Source organism: Gambusia affinis, linkage group LG08 (genome assembly GCF_019740435.1).
Source record: "Gambusia affinis linkage group LG08, SWU_Gaff_1.0, whole genome shotgun sequence".
Lineage (NCBI taxonomy): Eukaryota > Metazoa > Chordata > Actinopteri > Cyprinodontiformes > Poeciliidae > Gambusia > Gambusia affinis.
The window spans coordinates 28,635,817-28,659,367 of NC_057875.1; the positions used below are offsets into that span (position 1 = coordinate 28,635,817).

Sequence of the window (23,551 nt, forward strand, 5' to 3'; positions counted from 1 at the left end):
TGTTTTTCTTTCTTTATCTTCCAGCAACCCTTTGATGATTTCTGGAGAAGTTCAGAACTGAGAACAACTCAGAACTCATAGATGTAGGTTTTGTTTGGCTGTTCACTAAGTCTTAAATTTGCCCAAAAGATTAAGATTTACTGTTGGGATTCTAATAAAGTTTTGAAAAATATGTAACTTCAATATTTGACATTGCTGGATCCCTTACTTCCTTCCAAGGAAGAAAACGACAGACATTCAGCATTTTGACTGCAGGTTTTACATGAAAAGCTGGTAAAACATTGTTTTTATGACTTGACACAGTTTGTACGGAAGAAGCTTAGGGCCACTGAAAAAAAAAAGAATTCTGACTTTAAAGGCAGAATTCTGAGATTAAAGTCAGAATTCTGCCTTTAAAGTCAGAATTATTTTATTTTTTTCGGTGGCCCTTATATTCTTCCGTAAATTTGCTTGGAAACTTTGATGATTGGGCACTTTTGTTTTAGTAAAGATTATTTAATTAATTATATTCAATGTAATATTACCATGAGGGTAAATTTATTAATCTTGTTTTTAGATAAGAGTATTTTTCACTTTTGTTGCAATACTTTGACTTCTATGTAACAAGCAAATATTGCTGCTGCATAATACTATATTTTGTTTTCCTTCAGTTTGCTTCAGATTTAAATTGACAAAATAAAGCGATTATAAAACAAACATATTTTTTTTAACTAGAAAAATAAAACACTTTTTGAGAGTTTGGTAAATGAAGTTGCAAGTTCACATTTAAACTTTTAAAAGCTAGCAAAGTATGCAGTTTTATGAACTACTGTAGAATGAGAATTTTTTTATAATTGTACTACAGGACTACTGTAAATTTATTATGATAAAAATGTGATGAAATCACAGTAACCATGTTATATAATTACTGTGCTATTTTAAAGAAATTACAGTTAAACAACTCAAATTACAATAAGATTGCAATAAAAAGTTACAATAAAACTGCAATTTTTATTGTAACCCTGCAATAATATCACAGTAAAACTATTATAGAATTACAGTAAGGCTATTGTAAAAAAAAAAAATAAATAAATAAATAAATAAATAAGTAAGATGCCTGTAAAGCTACTGTAATTTCTTTTCCATAAAAATTACAGTAACTGGCTGACAACCCTGCTGCCAGTAAATTACTGTAAATTCTACAGTGACTTTCTTTACAGTGTAAGATTGGGATTACAAATGGATAACTGACTGTACTGTACGGCACTTTAAGAAGTTGTCATGATTAGAAAAGGTCTGTATGAATTCAGTTCACTTACCATTAAAATAGAAGATCAATATCAAAGAATACACATAAAGGCCTAGTCAAAGTCCAGACCTAAATCAAAGTGGGAACACTAGAAAATCTGATTGAGTTGGATGAGATGATCGGGAAAAAAAGAATTGGCAAATATTCAGCCAGGTCCTGGTCAGTCCATATTAGCCCTGGGAGGCCACTGCAGGGCCTGGAGGGCTTAAGACCCCCGTCACTGCCTATTTTGGTTCCCATGGTCAAGGTCTGGGCAGTGGAAGGGACGGAGCCAGAGGGGTGCAAGCTGAAGCCAGAGTGTCACATGGTCTGGTCTCTGAGTCAAAGCAGTGCAGAAGTAATAAGACAAAGAAGACTTTGAAGTGCTGCTGAAGCAGGCTTTACTATTTTAGCTTTGATGAGATGAAACATTATCCAGTGGCATTGATAGGAATCATCAATACAGCAAATTTTGATTCAGGGAGGATTGAATCAATAATACTGAATTTTTATTTTTATTTTGAGAGAACAAAAGGACAATACTGAGGTAAAATATGCTCTGTGGAACAAGTTCATGCACGCTTTGCCATGTAAAGAATCAAAGTCAATTCTTTGGACGGCTCCATGACTGTGCTGAAGGTAAAACTGCTGGATTGAAAGAGTTGAGTCATTAGCAGGTTCAAACTGCCAATTGAAACAGCAGAGGGCAGCATATGCAGTGTAAAACAAGGGAACAAAACCATTACAATACTTTAGTTTTCAGAGCATTTCAAAGTCAGTGCTAATTAACAAGGACTGGAGCAGAGAAAGTGCACAGACCTGAACACAGGCTACTCATTTCTGAATCTGTCCTCAACAGCCCAGGAGCTGGATTCAGTTTGTCATAGCTTAGAAGGAATTCAGGACTGCAGGGGCGAGGGCACCCCAGCCGGGTCATGCAGCTTTCTGATGTGTTTCTTCAGGTCAAAGTTCCTGCAGAAGCCTTTGCCACAGGTGGGGCAGGTGAATGGCTTCTTGTCATTGTGAGTGTGCATATGGAAGGTGAGGTTGTACACCTGGTGGAACGCCTTGCTACAGATGGAGCACTTGAACTGCTTCTCCCCGCTGTGTGTCAACTTGTGGTTCTTGTAGTTTCCTGCAGAGAACAAGCAACATTTTAACATTGCTCACAAAATTCATTCGATCCAGCATAAAACAACCAAATTGATTCATACAAGTAACCTCAACTGATTTTATATTTTAAAAAAGTGTTCACGCATTCTTTCATGCATGAACCCTTGAATCTCCCTGGCAACCATTCAGAGGTGCCTAAGCGGTTGCTTTCACAAAGCCCCGCCTATTTACTCAAAGCTCTTCCTAAGAGCGGTAGTCCCCAGCCAAGCCCTCACTCCTCCAGACAGACACCCAGAAAACCTCACATTTGTTGAGCTTTTCATACAAAATACTTCTCAATCCAACACTCCTCATTACTGTACTAAATGCCAACAAGAGCATCATTGCAATGATGAAGAACAGGCACATGCAGAGCGGGAGAGGGGCACAAGGGGCTTGAGCTCCTGCCCCTTTTATCCTTGATGCCCCTGGTGCACTTTTTGAGTTTTTTGGGGGGGTTTTCCCCAAAAAAACGTTTTTTAAATTTTATTTATTTATTTTATCTGTATGTCAGAAGGCCTGCTTGTGCCCCTCAGCAATAATATTTAGCTAAATATATTAATTTAGTAAAAAAAAAACTAGCTGCCCTCAGTCTAATGACTCTCAGTTTCTCTGCCTCCATGTTGTTCAGACACCGGGTCCATGTGAGGAGGAGGGGGCGGGTCTGTGCCCTCTAACGATATTTTTTTTTTCATACACTGATTTGTGAATAAAAACGTAGGTCTAATGTTGACGTTAAAAAAAAACTGTTTCTATTTATATTTTTGTAATTGTCCTTGCAATAGCGAAAAAAAACCCTCATCGCCCCTAAACTCAGAAAATCTTCGGCTGCAGAGAAAAGTTCTGACTTTAACTTTAAACATTCTGCTAAATGCCCGGTTCGCTACAGGCAGTCTGAGTCGGTTCCACCGACAAATAGAAAGAATGTTTGTCTTTATATCAAATATCCTGATATACAAGACACGGTACTCCGACTGTCACTGCGAGTTGAGACGCAGTACAAAGCCCCGGTACCACCACCCGGTACCACCCGGTTTCTGTTCGCTCTGCTTCTCCTTAAAGTTACTACCAGACGGGTTAAAGTCGCTGCTGACGGGATCTAGGCTGGAGGTGAGCGGCTGTAAATAGATTCTGAGGTGCCTAAGGGGTTGCTTTCACAAAGCCCCGCCTATTTAATCAAAGTGTTAGAGTTCACAAAATAATCAGTGAAAATATTGTAGCAATAATTAGAACCGCAGCATAAAGCCAAACATGCTACAATTAAATTAATCAAAATGTCCCCAAAGCGTGACATAGGGGCCACCGGAGGATTCCAGTTAGATTCCAGGCACATTCCAGGGATGCGCATAGCAGCGGCTGTTCATGCAGGGCCGGCCAAAGGTAAGAGAGAACCCCCCCCCCCCCCCGCACACACACACCCATCCTACTAATAACCTCAGCATCACTAACATGTTTAAATATCAATAAGGTGAAGTCTGTGAGAGAGAGACAAAGTTTATTGGCCAAGTTTAAAATCAATCACTGGATTGGATATTTAATTTGATGTATTTGTGAACAAACCCAATTCAAACACAAAGATTACACCATATTGTAGCCATAGTAACACACTATCAAACTATCAAGATGATTCTTTAAACTTTTACAAAGTAAACTTCCTAATTAAATCCTAAATGTATTTTTTTTCTCAGCTGAATGCATTAAACAAAAATTAATAACATTCTGTATAAATGAAAGCTACAGGTTTAGTTCTATGATCTGTGTTACAATTAAACCATTTCTAGGGGTCCCTGAATGACTGGAGGGCCCCTACCAGCAGTTACTGGGTTTTCTTTGCCTTGATATCCCAGTCTTATAATTCTAGATCTCAGATATGCTAGCATCTAAAAAATATATAAAGTTAACCCCTTTGAGCTTTTTTGATTTGCAGCCAAGTTGTTGTGGAGGTTAAATAGGTATTATTAGGGATTAATTAGTAAAATGGCAGCAAATTTGCTTATTTCATAACTTCATAACCAGAGACCTTCGCTCCTCTGGGCTGTTTACAGTCTCAGATCAACTCAGATCTCCAGGACTGTCAGCAGCAGAAACAGCAACATCATACCAAGGAAAATATACGACATTTGCTTTACATTGTCCCTGCATGGTGGCAATGATATAGTAGGATCCAATTAAATTCTTAATTAATATGGGTTGTTGCTATGTTGTTGTACGGTGTTTTAAGATCTTGTTCAACATGCCCTTTTTTTAAATTTTGAGCCCTGGCCCCTCCAAGGGTCTCTGCATGGCCCTGATGAAGGAGGAGTATCAGAGAGAATAAGAGGTTCTTAAAGAAGCACAGGCCAATTTCAAGGAACTAAAGGAAACAGAGTTACTTTATTATGCTACAAAAATTCCACTATATGTGCCTGCAAAACATGTAACACTCCTCCTTTGCAGATTTAAAATAAATCATGGGTTTTGTCTGTTTTTGCATTTTTGATAAATAAAACCAGTTTAAACAGCAGACAATGATAACCTGAGTAAACACAGAGAGCAGCTTTCAAGAGAAAAATCAGACCTTTCTCTTGAACAAAAGAAAAAAAAACACATTTTAATTATTACATCAGCAAGATTTGCAGCTCTCATACAAATGACCTCCACCGCTACACTCTCCGTCACTCAGATCTGCTGTCCTCTAAGCTTCCACCTAGATACTTTTCTGGACCATAAATATGTTTTCATCAAACCTGACACAAGTTTTTGTAGTCTTTTGGATCACTTAACTCGCCCACAGAGGTGATTTTGGCTTATTTTTGAAAGTAAACTCTGACCGTAGCTGTTTCAAGTGAGGGTTGATGTTTTTAATGTTTTGGGTTCTGGAAAAGTTCATGAATAAATCGTTATTGAGCAGTTTAAAAAATCCTTGGAGATTGATCCCATCACAGAGTTCTCCAGTCTTTCACCTTTATAATAATAATCCATTTTATTTTAAAAATTCTTTATATTTTTAATTGAAATCTCAGAGGTTTTCAATTGAACAGCAGACAAAGATTATGGCAAGTTACTGGAATGTAGCTACAGGCAGTCTGACAGAAGCAAAGCTACAAATTTTGCACCTTCAGCCCTTCTGATAAATAAGTGTCACTTCAAGTAAAGTGAAGTGTCTTGCCCAGAGTCACAAATAACAAGGGTGGACATACTGGGAATCGAACCAGTGATCCACTGCCATTGCAGCCCTTTTCGCTGAGTGATTCTTACTGTGGTTCTTTGGAGTCCTAAAGCTGTAGAAACGATGTTACTTCCCTGTTTTATTTCTTTAGATCAGGGTATGATGTATTGATGCTTTCTCAAGTTCGTAGTTTACCACGTGCTGTCAGACACGTTCTATATGAGTGTTTTTTTGTTTTTAGAGATCTGGCAGTACTTCAGATCTGGATGTGGCTGGTAAACTGTAACAAATTTCTTTATTAAAGTTCTTTCAAAATTTAATAGGGAAGTTATATTTTCACTTTGGGTCAGTTTGGTTTGGATAAATGTTTTCCCTTATTAAGTAAAATCATAATTTCAAAACTGCTTTTTGTGTTTATTCAGTTTTTCCTCTATATAATTTCCTTGATGATTTGAAACATTTGAGCAAGAATAGAAGCAATCTTTGAGAAGGCAAAGTATTTACTATAGTCGTGTTTAAGAGAACGTTCTTTACACTTCGTGACACAATTTCACAGATATTTTACTTTAACCATTTAACTTTCGGTTTTTAATAGACAAATAGTTATTTCCTGGCATCAGCTACAACTGTTCAGCTGGGATGGCTGTCACTTCTTTTGCGATGTTGGAGGTTAATAAACTCCCATCTGCACCGTACTTTCCCTGGCTTTGCTCTGAAACCATTGTTAATCAGCAGAACGACACCAACATAAAACCTAATGAAATCACTTTGGCAGTTGACCTTACTAAGGAATAATTTCAGACTACTAGAATCAACAACTAATCAAATACAGAACAGAATATGCTTGCTTTGAATGTGAGGAGGCAGTAGCACTGTGCATTCAGACATAAAATGTCTGAATGTGCTGTTAAAAGAAATACATATTCAACACAGAACACCTGGTTAAATGTGATCTTGCAGCCGTGTAGCACTATATATATATATATATATATATATATATATATATATATATATATATATATATATATATATATATATATATATATATATATATATATATATATATATATATATATATATATATATATATATATATATATATATATATATATATATATATATATATATATATATATATATATATATATATATATATATATATATATATATATATATATATATATATATATATATATATATCCAACATGTGCATTGTGTTTGTTGTAATCTACAAATGTCCCCATTTGCCTTCATGCACAAGACATCCTTCAAGCATGGCCGTGATCTTTACCAATACATACAGCAATATTAAAATGCTGGCTTTATCCTGGTGTTTCCTCAGCTGTGCATCACTGAACGCTTCTTTTGGTGCTCTAAGGGCAACATTGATAATGTTGATACAGTATTTTAAAGGTCATTGGTTATAGTCATCTAAAGGGGATCCCGGCTTTTGGATGAATATTTTTATATCTTCTACAATGTGTGTTTACTGTACGCTGCTGACAGCTGCTGTGAACTGGCATTCTGGGGAAAATCATTAGGCAACTTCCTGTGAAATGTTTGCATTCAGAACAAAGCCCACAGACTGCTGCTGCTCTCCAGGAGAGCCACTGAGGAGAAGCTCACTCCACAAGAAGTAAATTCATTTAGTTTTAAGTATGACAAAAGAAACTGATTTACTCCGTTGACCAGACGTTTCCAGCTAAAATACACAGCATCAAATTAAAGGTGTCAGAGGAAAAGCTTCGCTCCAGAGGATTCCCTTCGTGTTGTTTTTTCTCACCTTTCTGGTGGAATCCTTTCCCACAGAACTCGCACACAAACGGTTTGTATCCTGCGTGGATCCGAGTGTGAGTGTTGAGCGTGGAGCTTCGGTTGAAGGCTTTCCCACACTGGTTACACTTGTGAGGTTTTTCCTGTAAAAATAATTGTGAGATATATTTTAATTAATCATGTCACTGGGAATAAGCTACCTTTAAAATATACCCAACACATTCTAAGGATTACTGTAGTGATGTATGGATGCTTAGCAGGTAAAGAAAAGATTTGTGTGATTTTAGTTATGTTAAATTTGACATAAAAGTATTTTATTTTGACAGACAATATTATGTCTTAAAAACTACATTTTCAGAATGGCTTGTTTGCCATATTGATCATATCTGCATTAAGAATTGAAACTTCTTTTTTATTAACAAAAAAACAAAAAAAAATAGAATCAATAAAGAGGCCCACAGGAAATGTTTTACTGTTAGCCAAGTCCTTGACCTCCTTCATTCTTTACCACACCACCAGCTACAGAACTGTACCTTTTTGAAACAAACATAAAGAGCTGGAAAATTGATTATAGTCAGCAATCACAGCAATTTACACTCTATTTTAATTCCAGAATATTGAAGCTAAAATAAGTAAACATGGTTGGAACATCAATTCATTTTCTTTTTTTCTTTTTTTTAGTTATTTTACAGCTTGTCTCAGTAATAAGTGATCTTTTGATTGGTCTACTGGTCTAATGAAAGCTGATACAGGCTTTTTAATGATGCTATGAGTAACACGAGTGAATTTTCCTATTTTTAAAAAGACTTTTTTTTCATCACTGTTCCATTTTCTGTGTGTCTCAATTATGGGCCACACTCTACAGAACAGCCCCATTTGGTCTTCTTATTTAAAACACACATCCTGAGACAAAGTCTGAATCTCAATAGATGTTCAGTGTTCCAATGATCTATTTGAGACTGTTTGTTTAATACATGCCATATTTCAGACAAATTCAAATATAATCGGGTGAAATGCTTTTTCACAAGCCAGTTATTGCCATACTCCAAAACCAACTCACAAAGCTAATGCATTTATACGGAAAATAAATCTATTTGTATTCTTAAATGGAAATATGTGACATGTTTTTTTACAACAGTTAATCTGATTTAATTAAGTTTAAATGAATGACATGGGCTATTATTACATTATATTTCTATTTTCACACATTCTACCTGAAAAAACTGGCCAATTTATTCCTGAACATTGTGTCAATCATCTTTCACGATGATTTATTTTATTCTCTGGTAAAATTGGAAAACATTAGTAAAGTTGGAAAACATCAGTACGCATTACAATTGTTTTGTTCTGGAAATATAAAGCAAAATTATGACAATTTATCTGTTAGTATTCCAATTTAAAGGTTTTTGAGAATGTTAGCCTAAAGGTGGTCTAATTTAGTTGTAGAAGCCTGCCAATGTAACCTAACAAACTATGCATTAGTTTCAGTGTAGAATTCAAATATAGATGTAATAATGAGAAAACACGGAATCTGTGGGGTAATGGTTGCCAGAAAATTGCTGTTTTTTTAACCTGAGTAATTTTACAGTGCAACTAAAACACACTTTTAATTTCACTCACTAAAAGCTTTTTATTTTTAATAAATAAAATACAAATATTTTACATGTTATGAAACTAAGCCATAGCACTAACTGTTCAGCAGCAATCTCATTAATAGTCTATTCTATTCTATAAAGTGAAATTTATACAATAGAATAGAATAGAATAGAATAGAATAGAATAGAATAGAATAGAATAGAATAGAATAGAATAGAATAGAATAGAATAGAATAGAAGTACTTTATTCATCCCAGCAGAGAAATTACTTCGCAGTTGAAGCTTAAAGACAAGACAGAGTAACAACTAGTTGTAGATAAAAATAATATAAAATATAAAATGCTATAATTTGTAAAATTATAAAGTGCTGTAAAATATAAAATGCAACTTAAGAGCAGTCCTTGCAGAGATTCCAAAAATGCAGATATGTATATGTAAATATATGTACAGCAAGTGTGCAACAGTGCAGTTGTGCTGATTAGTGCAGAACAATGATTTAGCTTTTATTGTACAGTGAGATGGCATGTGGCAGGAAGGATTTCCTGTATCTGTCTCTACGACAGCGGAGCTGGAGCAGTCTATGTGAGAAGGTGCTCCGCTGTCTGTCCACTATGTGGTGGAGAGGGTGCTGTTTATTTATACTTTAGGCTGATATTTTTAACCATACTGCCCCCCATCCCCCTTTTTGTCCCCCGCCCTGTTTTTTTTTAAAACTTTGAAATAATATGTAGTTCGGAATTTTTTTTTCCTAACATTACTGCGAACGTGGGCTTTCTGGCTCAGTCTGGGCGGAGATAAATGTTATCATAAAATAAATAAAACACATTTTTAAAGTTGATCACTGGTCGACTGTTATTCAATCCTTTTAGAACAAACTAAACGTGGTTCGCGTTTCTAATTAAAATACTAAATAGGCCAGCAAATCATTTAAAAAAAAGACAAATCAATCAATCAATAGACAGGCTTAATAGAGCTAACTCGAAGCATTTTACAAAATTAAAACATGAAACCATAGTAGAAGTCCCAGATGCACCACATGCAGCCCGCCGAGCAGCGCTCCTCGGTCTCACCTGAGTGTGGATGATCTTGTGTCGGCACAGCGTGCTGGCCTGACGGAACCCTTTCCCGCAAACTTTACAGATGAACGGTCGCGCGCCAGTGTGCACGGGCATATGCCGGGTCAGATTGTAGTGCGCGTTAAACACCTGAGAGAGGAAAAATAAACAGAAATAAGAAGAGAAACGAAGACTAAGATCAGACCTACTGCTTTATTATTATTATTATTATTATTATTATTATTATTATTATTATTATTATTATTATTATTATTATTATCTTATTGTTTTTTATTGTAAATATTCATTATTTAAAAAAAAAAGAAACAAAACAAACCAACCCTCGAGCCTCCCCCCCATAAAACAATCTAATATCCCTCTTGATTCTGAATGATCACATCCACTTCAATGAAAAGGAGTCTAATTAACGGAGCAAATAACCGGAGTTTGTTTGGGGCTTCCAGCTCCAATCAGGTGATAAAATGGTGCAGCGAATCCTGGAATCCTTCGTGTTTTGTTTAAACGGTAACATCTGCAATTGCTGAATTTTAAAAACAGCAAAACATACATAGAAATAGTAATAATTTTGGCGTTTCGTGTCTATTAGGCCTCTATTTTTCCGTTCGAGCAGCAGACATAAATTGTCTATTCAACTGTAAAAAACTAAAACGGACAAAAGCAAGGGCGAAAAGCAAGTAATAAATTAGGGTCCATTTTATTAATTCGTTTATTTATTTACAAATTTAATTTCCTTTCCTTTATAAAATTTCCTTTCCTTTTTGAGTGTGTAGAAATTTAAATGTTGAAAAGTAAAGGCCGAGCAGCGCTCGACTGTTTTATTTTTATAAACCAATCATGACAATCAAACTTTTGCAATATTTAGACAGAAATAATCTTTTAAAAAAATCTTTAAAAGGCGATAAAAGCCCTACGCAGTCTGGCACCGGTCCTGCAGGCTGCTGGAAGTCGCCCCGGCTCCGGCTCACCTTTCCGCAGACCTCGCAGGTGAACACTTTGGGTTTGCTGCCGGAACAGGAACCGCTCAGTCGGGCCGCTGCCGCTGCTGCCGGGGAACCTTTAAACATCTTGTCCGTGAACATTTGATCCCTTTCCTTCATGTAGTGCTGGATCTGGCTGGGAGAAAGCTGTTTGAAGGCCTGCACTCCGGACACCGAGTAACGCTCCGCGCCCTGCTGTTTGCTCTTTTCCGCGATGAGGGCTTTGTGTCGGGCGGTGAGGAAGTACGAGGCCATCGGGTGCAGGTTGACCAGGCCGGCCGGCGGGGCGCAGGCCCCTCCATCGCCAGTGCAGTTCAGGTAGCACATGGTGCCCACGGTGGAGAGGGAGGACTGGTTCACCACCCGCGGTCTGAAAAGTTTGTACTGACCGCCGCTTTGGCTCACAACGGAGTCCTCCTGCTGGGTTCGGTAATTCAACCCGAATCCCAAAATGTCTACAGGAGCCGGCAGGTGAGAGCCGTCCAAGTGGCCCGGATCCAGCCCGCTGATGCTGAGTCGGTGGCCCGCCTCATACCCGAGAGGTACCAGCGGGATCATGCAGTGCAGCGAGGACGGACACACGTCGGGCTTCCCCACGGGAGAGGTCTGGAACCAGGTGCTGAGCGGTATCGACTTGGGTTCGGGTGTCCTGGCCATAATGCGGTCGATGGAGAAAGCGAGAGGCTTGGTGCTGCCGCCGGTGGTGATCATGTCTGAGCCCGCGGGCTGGCTGCCGGTGGCCGGGGGGACGCCTAGGATACCCGCTGGGCGGCAGAGAGAACCGTCCATCATGTTCGCATCAGCCGCACGAAGACAACAACAACAAAGTAGTGGAAGGAGCGAGGGGTCGGCGCTGCTCCTCAGCGGCCCGCAGGAAAGGGCATCATCTGTCGGGGAAGCCCCCTCTTAATCACAGCCTCCGTTTTCACGCTTAATGATGGCAAAGCGGGCGGCCGCAGCTCGCTCGATGGCTGCGTGCAGAGTGTCGAGACCCGCTGATCGTTACCGCCCTGGAAGTACAGGGGAAAAGTAGATCATTTGCTCAGTTCTTCTCCGTCGATTCTGAGTTCCGTGTCTCCGCAGGAGAAAGAGGAGAAGGAGGAGGCGGAGGAGGAGACTGGCACAACTCCTGCTCAACTGCAGGGAACTTGATAAATCCCAGGTCCACTTGTGGCTGCGCGTGACATCATTTTAAAATGGTTGTGGTCGCGAGGTCACGAGCCGTCGACTTTCACATCACATCAGACTCTTCAAATGCGCGAGTTTCAGACGTGATACAGAGCTGGGAGCGCGTGGACCTTGGCCATCAAACGGTCAGGCAGAAAATGGATTTCAAAGCAGCGACGTGTTCTGTGACGACTTTAAATCCCAGTTTCTCCGCCGTCTTTTACTGGAAACTCCGTAGCTTCAAACGCAACAACTTTTTTTCCCCCAGACCATCGCACAAATGGCGCCTCCACGAACAGTGTAGTTAGGACAAATTCCTAAACGCGGGCATGTTGAAGCTGACAGCAACCCTCCCATCCTGTCACCGAAGGAAGGAGCCAGACATCTCCCGCAGAAACAAGCGGGTGGAGGAAGACAAGTGACATGAAAACAGACAAACATAAACCACAGAAAATGCCATCAATCAACTCACAAACTTTTATTACTATGCTACGTATTCTCACTATTATTAAAGACAAGGCTTCGGTTGTAATCTAGGCCAATTCATCAACACCTACATCTTGTTAATTTCTCTCTCCATACGATGTTAGCTCGTATGCTTCATTTTAAAATGTAATTGTCTTTAGCTGTAAGATTTCAAACCCTAAAGAAGAACATACCGTTTAAAAAACCGCAACACCCAAAAATAACAATAATAATAATAATAATAATAATAATAATAATAATAATAATAATTATAGTACTATTATTATTATTATTATTATTATTATTATTATTATTATTACTATTATTATTATTCCTTAATTCATATGGTCATATAGCCATTCACTTTTCAAAAAATGAATATGTCAAGTCGTCTCGCCCTGTATATATATATATATATATATATATATATATATATATATATATATATATATATATATATATATATATATATATATATATATATATATATATATATATATATATATATATATATATATATATATATATGTGTGTGTGTGTGTGTGTGTGTGTGTGCGTGCGTGGGAGTGTGGGTGTGTAATTGTTGTTATTAGCGTATCACTTTAATGGCTTCAATTAGGTCCAAATGGTTCAAAATACTAAAATGACAGATTATATGTCGAGTGTCTCTTGATTTGCTCAAGATCAATTCATCACCTTTCTGTTCTTTGTAAAACTATTCGACTCCTATTCTTCTTTCTTTCTTTCGTTTTTTATTTATTGCTGTAACCGTTGATGCGCAGAATGTCATTTGGACATTCCTTTTAAAGTAGGCTTCCAAAATCTTCACAGCTTCCATAAAAAATGTTTTTACATTTCATATATAAAAACGTTTAAAGATGTTGATATGAATTTTATTTGTTTAATTATTTTGAAGGTTTTCTCGGTTAAATAAAAATATATGAGAGCTAAAAGACCTACAATATATATAAAAGGACCAAGAGGACTCCAAAGCGCTTCACACTACCATCATGCATTCATGCTGTCATACACATATTCACACGCTAGTAATAATAATAATAATAATAATAATAATAATAATAATAATAATAATAATAATAATAATAATAATAATAATAATAATAATAATAATAAATTTACACACAATGAAGACAGAAAGAAAACATGATGTAAGAATGTTTTCTTAGAGCTTGAATTCATCACGATTTGCTTTTAACATTTTTAGGCTTAATGTAATTAAAACATTTTAAGAAGTCAAATCTGAAACAAAAATCCCACGTTTGCTTGAAACAAAATAGGACTCAGTTCCTTAAATCAAAACAAAGAGAATGTGAAACCTCTAAGTGTTTCAATAATTCCCCTCTCACTTCTTCCAGTGCTTGAGTTTTATTTTAGGACATAATAAACATTAATAAGTGAACATAAAAAAAAAAAAAACACAAAAAAGCAACAAAAAAGTTAAATAAATATAACCTCAAAATGCAGTGACCGTTTTAATGTTGTCATTCTTTATTAAGCCAAAATGAAAAGTTGTGTATTAAAAACAGAGTAAACCCAGTTTTTAAATCTCATGTAGCAGCTTTAACCTGTATCAGTTGCTTGCAACTTCGCTTCATTGCTTCTATGTGTTGAGAAATGAAGGTCAAGCTTCAGCTCTTGGACAGATGGCTTCACATTTGACTGAGATTAACAAGGTTCAGATTTTAAAACTGGAATTGAGCTCAAATCACTATTGCTCCACCACCGTGCTTAACGAATGAAGATAGAATAGAATAGAATAGAATACTTTATTGATCTATAACGGGAAATTGCTTACTAGTTGGCAAGTTACTCTATCCACGGTGTTAATACAAATACAAATATAAACATAAGTGTAACATAAGTATAAAAAAATTATTAATATTTATACCTTCGTGTGATGTAAGTAATTTAAATGACTGAATACAAATAAATAAATAGATAAAACACAGTTTCAGTTTTAAATTTTTTCCAAACACAGAGCTGTGCATTATAGGCAAAATTCTCATCTTTCATCTTTTATTTCCAGAAGATATTATTCCAAATGTATTATAGGTTAAGAGGCAACCGTGATGTCTTTTCCTAAACAGCTTTTCCCCTTCAGTCCTTCCTAACAGCCATACTTGTTCAGCTTACTTTGCTTACACATTTTTCTTTTATTTTGCCTTTGTTTATGTTTAATTAATAATAATGGGGAAACAATTGTGTGTAAACTTGATGTTAGAAGAAGGTAATATGAGAACCTGGTGAAGACCAGATAATTTTCAACTTGTTGATAAAACCTAAAACCCCAGTGTGGCTGTGACTAGGAGAGTTATTAGCCAGCCGTACTGGCATAAATATTTACAAGTAACTGAAAGCAAATGAGGCGTTGATTGACTTTCAAAAACGCAACCAGGGTGACAAAACACAGCAACAATGTTTAGGCTGAAAAAAGGAACATCTCATAATTAAATATGTGCAACATATTCCTAAGAGGAGATTAGTGTGAAAGGAACATCCTAGTCTTTTTTAGAGCTAAAGATAGAGATACTCCCCAAGTGGAGAGAATAGAGACTGTGGGTGCAAAGGTCAACAGTCTTAGGGTGCTTCACGATGTAAATTAGTTGATGTAGTGTTTTTCCTTTTGGCTCCTCAAAGAGAGGGCAAAAACCACTACAAACAGACTCCTCTACTGGTCCTAGGCCAGTCTGAATCCATCTTCCCTGGCTCTAGGTGCACCTTAGCTTCTTTAGATGACTTCTAAATCCATCATTACCTCACATTAATAGATTTAGGGAATACAAAAGAGTTCTGCATGCAGAGTGTACGGACACAGTTGAGTTCATGCATAGAAATGAGTTAAAACCCATAAATGTTTTGGGAAGATATATCCTGTTTTACAAGAATGTTTTTCTGTCTATGGAATGAATATAAAGAGGAGACAGAACATTTGGTCAAAGGTGAAAACCCACAAATAGTAATGATTATTTATGCCAGTCATACCTATGTGCTAGTGAACAATAAATACATTGTTCACATACATTGAGACTTACATCCTCAGGGAATAAGTCTCCCTGAAGATGTTTTGAATTATTTACAAATTAAGAAAATGTGGATTCTAAGATTTTTAATGATTTCCCACACAGGCCAAAAAAAAAAAAAGGACAACGATACGGTCATTTGAATGTTTGCACTCTGGAAACAAGATTAGGGAGAAAACAGATTTTATAATTTTTAATAAAACAGTGTTACACAGACATCTCCATGGAGTTTTCATTTCCTTACATCCTGGGTAAATTATGCAAGGTTTCCCAATGAAAACTTGCTAAGCCCGGAGGTTGGGCATTAGGGCAGTCATTCATGCAGCGGTCCATCGTATTTTTCAGTAAAAAAATGTTTAATGTTGAGAGCAAATTTGAAAATATCACTTGATCATTATGTGCCATTGAAAGATTGGAAGATTAATACCTGAACACCAACAATAAAGTCTTAAAAATGTAAACATTTTAAAAATTCTAGCCTGGACATATTTGTGGGGACAATTCATTTATTGGTTGAACTGCAAGAACAGTAAAAAACTTGCCAGATCTTCTCAGCCAGTGCCAAACAGTTCATTATGATAGTAATAAGCTGTTTGGTATCCTTGATGACTGATGTTTGGCGAAAAAGTCTTTTTGGTCAATCTGTCCGTTTATTTTTTAAACCAACAAGTTCTATCAACAGTGCATGAGATAAATGTACACAACCAAAGTGGCCTGGTACCCTGTCCTCAGGTTGATCACCAGCTTGGTCACACACAGTCTGCAGCAGCCTTTATCACTGTCAGCATAATTGTATTGGTCAATTTGACACAAACCCCAAACTGATCTCAGATTGAGGTTAGGACTGCCTCCACACCCACAGTCCAGAGGCTGCCTCTGGTGAAGCCGCTGTGAGGGTCAGAGGTCGCTCGCTAATAGTAAAGGTGGCTAATCTCATCCTCATATTGCTCTGCAGTTTAACTCCAACGATGCAGGGCCTTTGTTCTCCTGTGATAGACATCCTGTCCCACAGCATCACACTACCTCCACCAAAATCATGTGCAAAAATATTGGACAATCTTTAATGCAATTTCTCCCTAATTTTTCTGACAAAAGTGGCAGCGCTTTAGGGAAATAAACAGATTGCACCAGTATAAAATAAACTGATCAGAAGCACTGCTACAACTGGAAAAATGAGTAAACACAAATTCCCTTCTTTTAGTTTGGTTATTCGAAATATTCAATGGAAAATGGACACTTCAGAGTTCACGGTCTTGACATGGTGTAAATATTTTTCAGAATTACATGAATATCTATTTTTCCTTAATAATATTAAAAACAAGCAGATTAACATTAGGAAGTTGACACATTGACAAATAAAATAGTACATATATGTTTTCACTTACAGGATTAATTTTGTAAATTAATTCCAAGTATTTCCTGATATGTCAAGTTTGGTGTGAGCTACTAAGTGTAAAACAAAGTAGTGACATGTCAGAGAGGCTGCTGAAGGTGTGTCTGGGTTTAGCTGTCCTCTTCATCGCTGTCTCTCATGCTGATGCCCTGCAGGCCACTGCCTGGTTTGACTGTTGCTGTGGCCTCCTCCACCGTTAACCGGTTGTAGACGGTCTCGTAGTTCTTGTTGTTAAGCGTGCCATCCAGTACACCCTGCAGCCTGAAGTCACGGTAGGTCTTCTGATGAGAGACAAGAAAAAAAGATGGGTAAATAGGCAAAAGGAAGTAATAAGAGAGCATGTGAGGAATGTAGAGAGCAGAAGGAGGCAGTTGCTATTCACTGTGTGAAAGGACAAAAGCTGGAAGATGGAGGCTGAAGGACGTTCAGAGGCTTTTTTGTGTGTTAAACCAGGAAGGCAGAGTGAAGTGTCTCAGGGATTTTTACTTTCAGTAGGGAGCTATTATCAATCCGAGTCTCATTGGTTTCTACTTAAACTAACAAACTATAAAAAGACAAAAAGCATTTCAGCGGTTTTCACTTTCATCTCTCACGCCTCTTCTCACAGCTGCTTTCAAGGACTTCAGTGCGACTTCATTTGCGTAACTTTTTTTCTCATTCCATTGTCAGTTGTGACTTTTTCTCTATGAATTGCTCAAAACGAAAAGCCACTATTTAGTCACACAAAGATTTAGGATTTGAACATCTTGGTCTGATGAGCCTCCTTCAAGTTTTCCCTCTGCTGTCCTCAAGATGCAGACAAATCTTGGATAATCTGTGTGAGGTTAAATTTTCAGCAAGGTCCTCTTCAGTCCACTGCTGAAGCTCTGATTAGTCAAATTTATGAGTATTGTACATTTCCGTAAGAAAATGTACAATATTTCACAAAAACAAAAAAGAAAAATTAAGAGTGGTGATAAGCCTTTCGGCGAGTCGAGTGCCAGTCGGTGGCTTTTATCAAACCCCCATTCTCTGAACTTGTCAAACCCAAAACTCAAACAGACAACTCTTAGCGGTGGATCACTCGGATGAAGAATACAGCTAGCTGTGAGAACTAATGTGATTTGCACAAGTATATAAAAAGTCTATTCGTTGAGCAACAGGCGGCCAGTGGATATTAAGCAGGATTGGTCCCAGGATTGAACCTTGGGGTACCCCACATGTGACTTTTGTCTGATTAGAAGTTATATATTGACTCAAAGAAATCCTGTTCTTTATGTAAGATTCAAACCAGCTGAGTTCCGGTCCGGAGAGTCTGACCCTAACTCTCCAATAATAAGTCATGGTTAATAGTGTCAAAAGCTGCACTGAGGTCCAACAGAACCAGCACTGTGGTTTCTCCACAGTGCTGGTTTTGTGAATGCCATTGAACACTTTGATGAGGGCAGTGGTGACCATGGAAACCGGACAGGAAGATGTCAAAGTGGTTGCTTATTGTTTAGAACAGGGGTCTCAAACTCCAGGCCTCGAGGGCCGCAGTCCTGCCGTTTTTAGATGTGCCACAGCTACAAAACACTGGAATGAAATGGCTTAATCACCTCCACCTTGTGTAGATCAGTTCTCCAGACCCTTAATTATTCTATTCAGGTGTGGTGCAGCAGAGGCACATCTAAAAGTTGCAGGACTGTGGCCCTCGAGGACTGGAGATTGAGACCCCTGGTTTAGAATATGTTTAAATGTTGGAACCCTTCTCAAGGTTGTTCCTTTTTGTCAATGGTTTGATAACTGCTGTTTTTAAATCCTGGGGGGAAAAAATTTGATGAGAGCAAAGAGTTTATTATCTGAATCAGACGAGACATGAAAACTTAAGAAAAGTTGTGGGTAGGATACCCAAAACAGCAGGGGGGAGCTTAACTGATGGTTGAGTTGAAGGAATTGTATCATTTTCTACACATTTTTTATGATTGCACAAAACGTTGCTACTGCATTTAATGTTGAACTAAAAGTTTCTCTGTAAAGAAGTTGGCAAATTTATTGCCAACTCCACTGTTAGAGTGGAGTCCAGCTGCTACCGTCATAGGAGGGTTTGTTAACCTGAAAATTGTGGTAAATAAAGCTGAAGCATCATTGATGTTTCAGTTTATGATTTCAAATGAACATTTCCCCTTAAAGCGTTGAATGATAGCTTTGTAGTGTCTCTTTGTAGATTTCATTATGAAGATGGAATCAAATTTTACACCATTTATGTTTGGCCTTTTGACAGAGGCTCCTTTCACATCTTACTGGTGGAGCAGCTCTCCACAGAGGCTTGGTCCCACCAAACATGATCTTTGTTTTAACAGAAGAAACTATCTCAATTATCTGAGAATTTAGAATTGAAATTATCAACCAACTCATCTACTGGGTTACAGGATAAATGGAGGTGGAACACTAAAGCTGATTAAAAGTTTTAGCTGTGTTACCCTTATGTCTTGTAATGACATCTCTCTGCCTAAGTTAGTCAACAGAAATGGGGCATTCAAAGTGAAAATAGAAAAATTATCAGAATGGTGTCCTTGACTATATACTGCATGTTCAACATGTTGAATGGAATTATATTGGAAGAACTTTCCTGAGATCAGCCATCAGACAGAACAGTGGATTGCACAGAAACATACGTTATGTAGCAGAACCAGCATCAATAAAATAATCTACATGATTGTTGTTAATGTGCACCATTATATCTATTGTATGTAATGCATTCAGTAATAACGTAACAGTTTCTACATAATTTGGAATTTGCTAAGCAGAAAAAAAACAGAACTCATCTAATTTTTTTATTTAACTAAAAAAATTCAGGCTTTGGCAAGTTGGAAGGTACTAGGTCAGGAGTCAGCAGTCCTCGAGTGTCGCTGTCCTGCAGTGACACTCGAGGAGTGTTGCAGGGATGCAACATTTGGATGCATCCCTTCTCCAACGCACCTAAATCAAAAAGCTAAATAAAATTTCATCACGTTCTGCAAACTTGAAAAATTCATTTGATTCAGTTCTTTATGGAGCAGTGTTGCATCTGAGAACTGGAGGTGCAGATCTCCAGTCAATGTCAAAAATCATGACACATTTTCTTAGTCTGTAAGTTGCCATTAAACTGCATTACACAGCGTAATGGCAACTGCCAGTAGCTTGCAGTTTGTATTTTACTTTGCCTTTCATGTGAAATGAAATGTGTTAATTCCAACATATTGTCCAGAACAATGGCATGATGAAAAGGCATGGCAAGGAAAAAATCATTTGGTGGTCTCCGCATCTCAGTTTAATCGTGTCGTAACCATGAGAACCAGCTTGCTGATTTTTCTCTCTGACCATTGCAGTAAAGGTGAAATAACATGAATGCTGTTTTTGACTTACTTGAATGAGGACATTGTCAGCTGCTATAGAACCAGGAATTTCCTAAGGAGAAGCACTAACCCTGCAGTTGTCTGAAAGCTGCTGCAGTTCCAAACATTCACTAAAATAGACATTTTCAGTCTAAACTGCATTCATTTTTAGCAGCTTTGCAGATAATTTGAAAAAGTCTATGGGAGGAAAAAGAAGTTGGTATAAATAACCTACGGAACAATGGGGTCACCTAAATTTGAACTTATGTAAACAGTCATAACTGACCATCTTTAATGACTTCATTTTATAAAAAAAAAAAAAAAACCTGATAAATGAGTGAGAACTAGTTCATATCAGTAGTGTGACTTCAGCTCAGACATAAACATGTTTTAACCTCTGTGAGCTGAACTAGTTCTTCTTAAAGACTCTAGACCCACTGTGTAATTGAAGTTTTTTTTTTTCTACGATGATGTAAACCCACTTTAGTCTTGGAGTCTCTTGGATTAGCTACTAGCTCAGACCTATTGGAAAAGTTAAACAATTAATGTTTAAATGCAGACAGAAGTATCCATGCAGAAATTCTCTGCACAGTTTGCTCTATTTTATAAGACTTTGTTTACCTTCACAATCTTGATGAGTACTTTCAGCTGGTAAATGTGGAGCTGCAGGTCCAGTCTGTCAGTCAGCCACACACACACAGTTCTCATGGAGCTTGTGTACCATTGCTGTAAGAGGCAGAAAAGGCACACTGAAGAGGACAAGATTGTTTATGTGAAAGATAACAGGACTGGGGGAAAGCATCAAAAAACTTGTTCAATATGAAACTTCACATTCCTGCTAAAACATGTTAACTAAAAAAATTCAGGCTTTGGCAAGTTGGAAGGTACTAGATCAGGAGTCTAGTTGCTTGTGAAGTCAGGTCACTACAAGCAAGCAGTCCAAGGTGGGTTTATGAAGCTGCACTATTCCTTTTACAGGCTCCAATATCAGATAAAAACTATACTACATCGTGTAAATGCAGTTACAGCTGCTCAGTCCATCAAGGACACTCTATCTATTTGCCATTAGAGGGACTGATAGCCGTTTACTCGCTGACATCTTCCTTCAGTCCTGCAGACAACACTAAAACACAAGGTCAACAAATCTGCAGCATTAAGCAAGAAAAGTCATGAGGGGAAAACATTCCTTTATTCAAAGACTGCCAGTTTAATGAAACTAGTGAATACTGCATGTCAAGGGAAGAGTTCAGGGCTTCGCTTTAAACTTCAAAAAGACAGAGGAGAAAAAGAAGTAAATCAGACCCATAATTCATTTGAAGCATTTACATGTGCACATTACGTGGCTTTATTCAGATACCTGCTGAAAGACAGACAGCAGAGAAAAATCACTGTGACACATTAATGACCTGTAATATTCAGATCTACCTTGCAATCCAGATGGATGGATCTGGATATTACTATCAAACTAATAATGGCAAATTCTGTAATTACCTTGCAATTTAAGAGAACAAAAAATAACCCAAAGTTCATTTCATGCACTTGACAAAAGTCTGAGCATGTCCACGAACATTCAAGGGGTTCATAAATATTTAATTCCATGTACTGACTGAGCAACCCCTGATCTCCTCCAGGTTGCCACCTAATTATACTCAAGCTAAAAAGCAGTTTTCTCTCAATCTAAGCAGCAGAAAACATGCTAATTCACAAATTAAAGTTCAAAAACATTCTCTAAGTTGATTTCTTTCTGTTCCTGAATTAGTTCTGACTCCTGTTTTCTTATAAAGGACCTTCAGAGTTCATATTGTTTTTTTGTTTTTTTTACTACCAGCAAAATGTACCATTAATTCTGAGTTTCCAACTTTGTTTTGTAGGTGTTTTAGCTAAACTGAGTTAGGAAGGAGACCAGTCACCATAAGAAGATCTGGGATGAATTAAAGAAATATTGATTTACCTTGTTGATCATTGCATAGTTTACACATGTGTGCTCTGACCAATTTGCCAGTACCTTGAGTGACAAATGTCAAATAAGCAGAATCAATGTGAACTAGAAGACAAAAAAGCTACACGTCAGTCCATCAGTTGCAAAGTAATATCTTTGTGATAGGCTGCTGGTGTTAATATGAATGTTTTATAAACATACTATTAAAAAGAATGAAAAAAAGAAAGAGAACTGACATCCAAAGAGTAGAGCAGGGGAAACCCATGAGAACCACCCCAGTTGTGCCAGGGAAAATTGCACCCCACACGACCAGAAAAAAGTCCTGGAGGAACCAGCCAAGCTAGACCCCTTTTTTGGACACACCAGTGGGCAGAAATTCCAGCCACTGGCCAGGGGTATAAGCAACAGGCCTCAATCTTTGGTGGAGACCCTGAGAAGATGAAAAAACCTTTACACGGTCAAAATGAGCCAGGAAAACAGAGCTGGACTAGAATAAAGCAGTCTCAATCCCTCAGACAACTTCAATCATAATTCCATGAAATTCCCATCCCAATGAATCTCCACATGGGTTCTCCCAAAGGGCCACCCTCAAATAGTACACAAATATCAAACACATGCCCCTGAACACAAATACAATGACCTTTTTCTCCACTGGGGCACCCACCCAACAGGAGAGGTCCCCGAACCAAAAGCTAGCTCTGCCCACAGGCCCCACTCGACATAGCCTGTGTTATCATGGCGGAGCAGCTGTATCAAAGCCAAACATCACCAAGAGCAATACAAAGCATCAGATGCAGTGGGGTAAGGCACGCCGCCACTACACTCTACAGCAGTGAAGGCATTCTCTGGAGTGACGAACCGCACTTCTTCATCTGCAATCTGATGCACGAGCAAATACCTTTGGCAATATAGTGTATGTTCCAGGTATCTGAGTCCTTCACACTTTCAACTAGGGAAGTTTATCATAGCATTGTGTTGTAGGATGTCAGAATTGTTCCAGAAGAGCGTATGTCCGCATGGGATTAGTGAAGGCTATTTTTAGAAACTCCCAGCAAGCTGTCAAGGAGGAACTAATGTTGAAGATTTGGAAGCATTTCTGTAATTTTGTGTATAAGCTAATAGCTAATCTTTATATTATTGAATAGTGTCCAGTTTACACTTAGCCAGGTGTATACTGGCTAAGCTAGTATGCGCCTGGCCAGTTGGCTACAATAGAAGACAG

At 37.7% G+C, this 23,551-nt stretch overlaps 2 protein-coding genes across 8 annotated transcripts in view; both read right to left on the reverse strand.

Annotated features, from left to right (window-relative positions):
- Window positions 1-1,776: 1,776 nt before the first annotated feature.
- On the reverse strand, window positions 1,777-12,035 carry fezf1 (FEZ family zinc finger 1). Its single transcript, XM_044125644.1, has 4 exons — window positions 10,978-12,035; window positions 10,007-10,141; window positions 7,351-7,483; window positions 1,777-2,402 (listed from the first exon to the last, which is right to left on the reverse strand). Exons 1-4 carry the CDS (start codon window positions 11,779-11,781, stop codon window positions 2,167-2,169), a joined length of 1,308 nt encoding a protein of 435 aa, XP_043981579.1. The 5' UTR covers window positions 11,782-12,035; the 3' UTR covers window positions 1,777-2,166.
- A 4,877-nt stretch (window positions 12,036-16,912) lies between these two features.
- Window positions 16,913-23,551, reverse strand: part of cadps2 (Ca++-dependent secretion activator 2) — a 144,132-nt gene continuing 137,493 nt past the window's right edge. For 6 of the 7 annotated variants that reach the window (XM_044125649.1, XM_044125648.1, XM_044125647.1 and 3 more), the window contains 2 exons: window positions 21,012-21,116; window positions 16,913-17,336 (listed from right to left, as the gene is read on the reverse strand). In XM_044125649.1, coding sequence (XP_043981584.1) covers window positions 17,166-17,336; window positions 21,012-21,116 — 276 coding nt within the window. In that variant the 3' untranslated portion in view covers window positions 16,913-17,165. The remainder of the gene's footprint in view (window positions 17,337-21,011; window positions 21,117-23,551) is intronic. The other variant, XR_006371388.1, reaches the window with a different exon arrangement.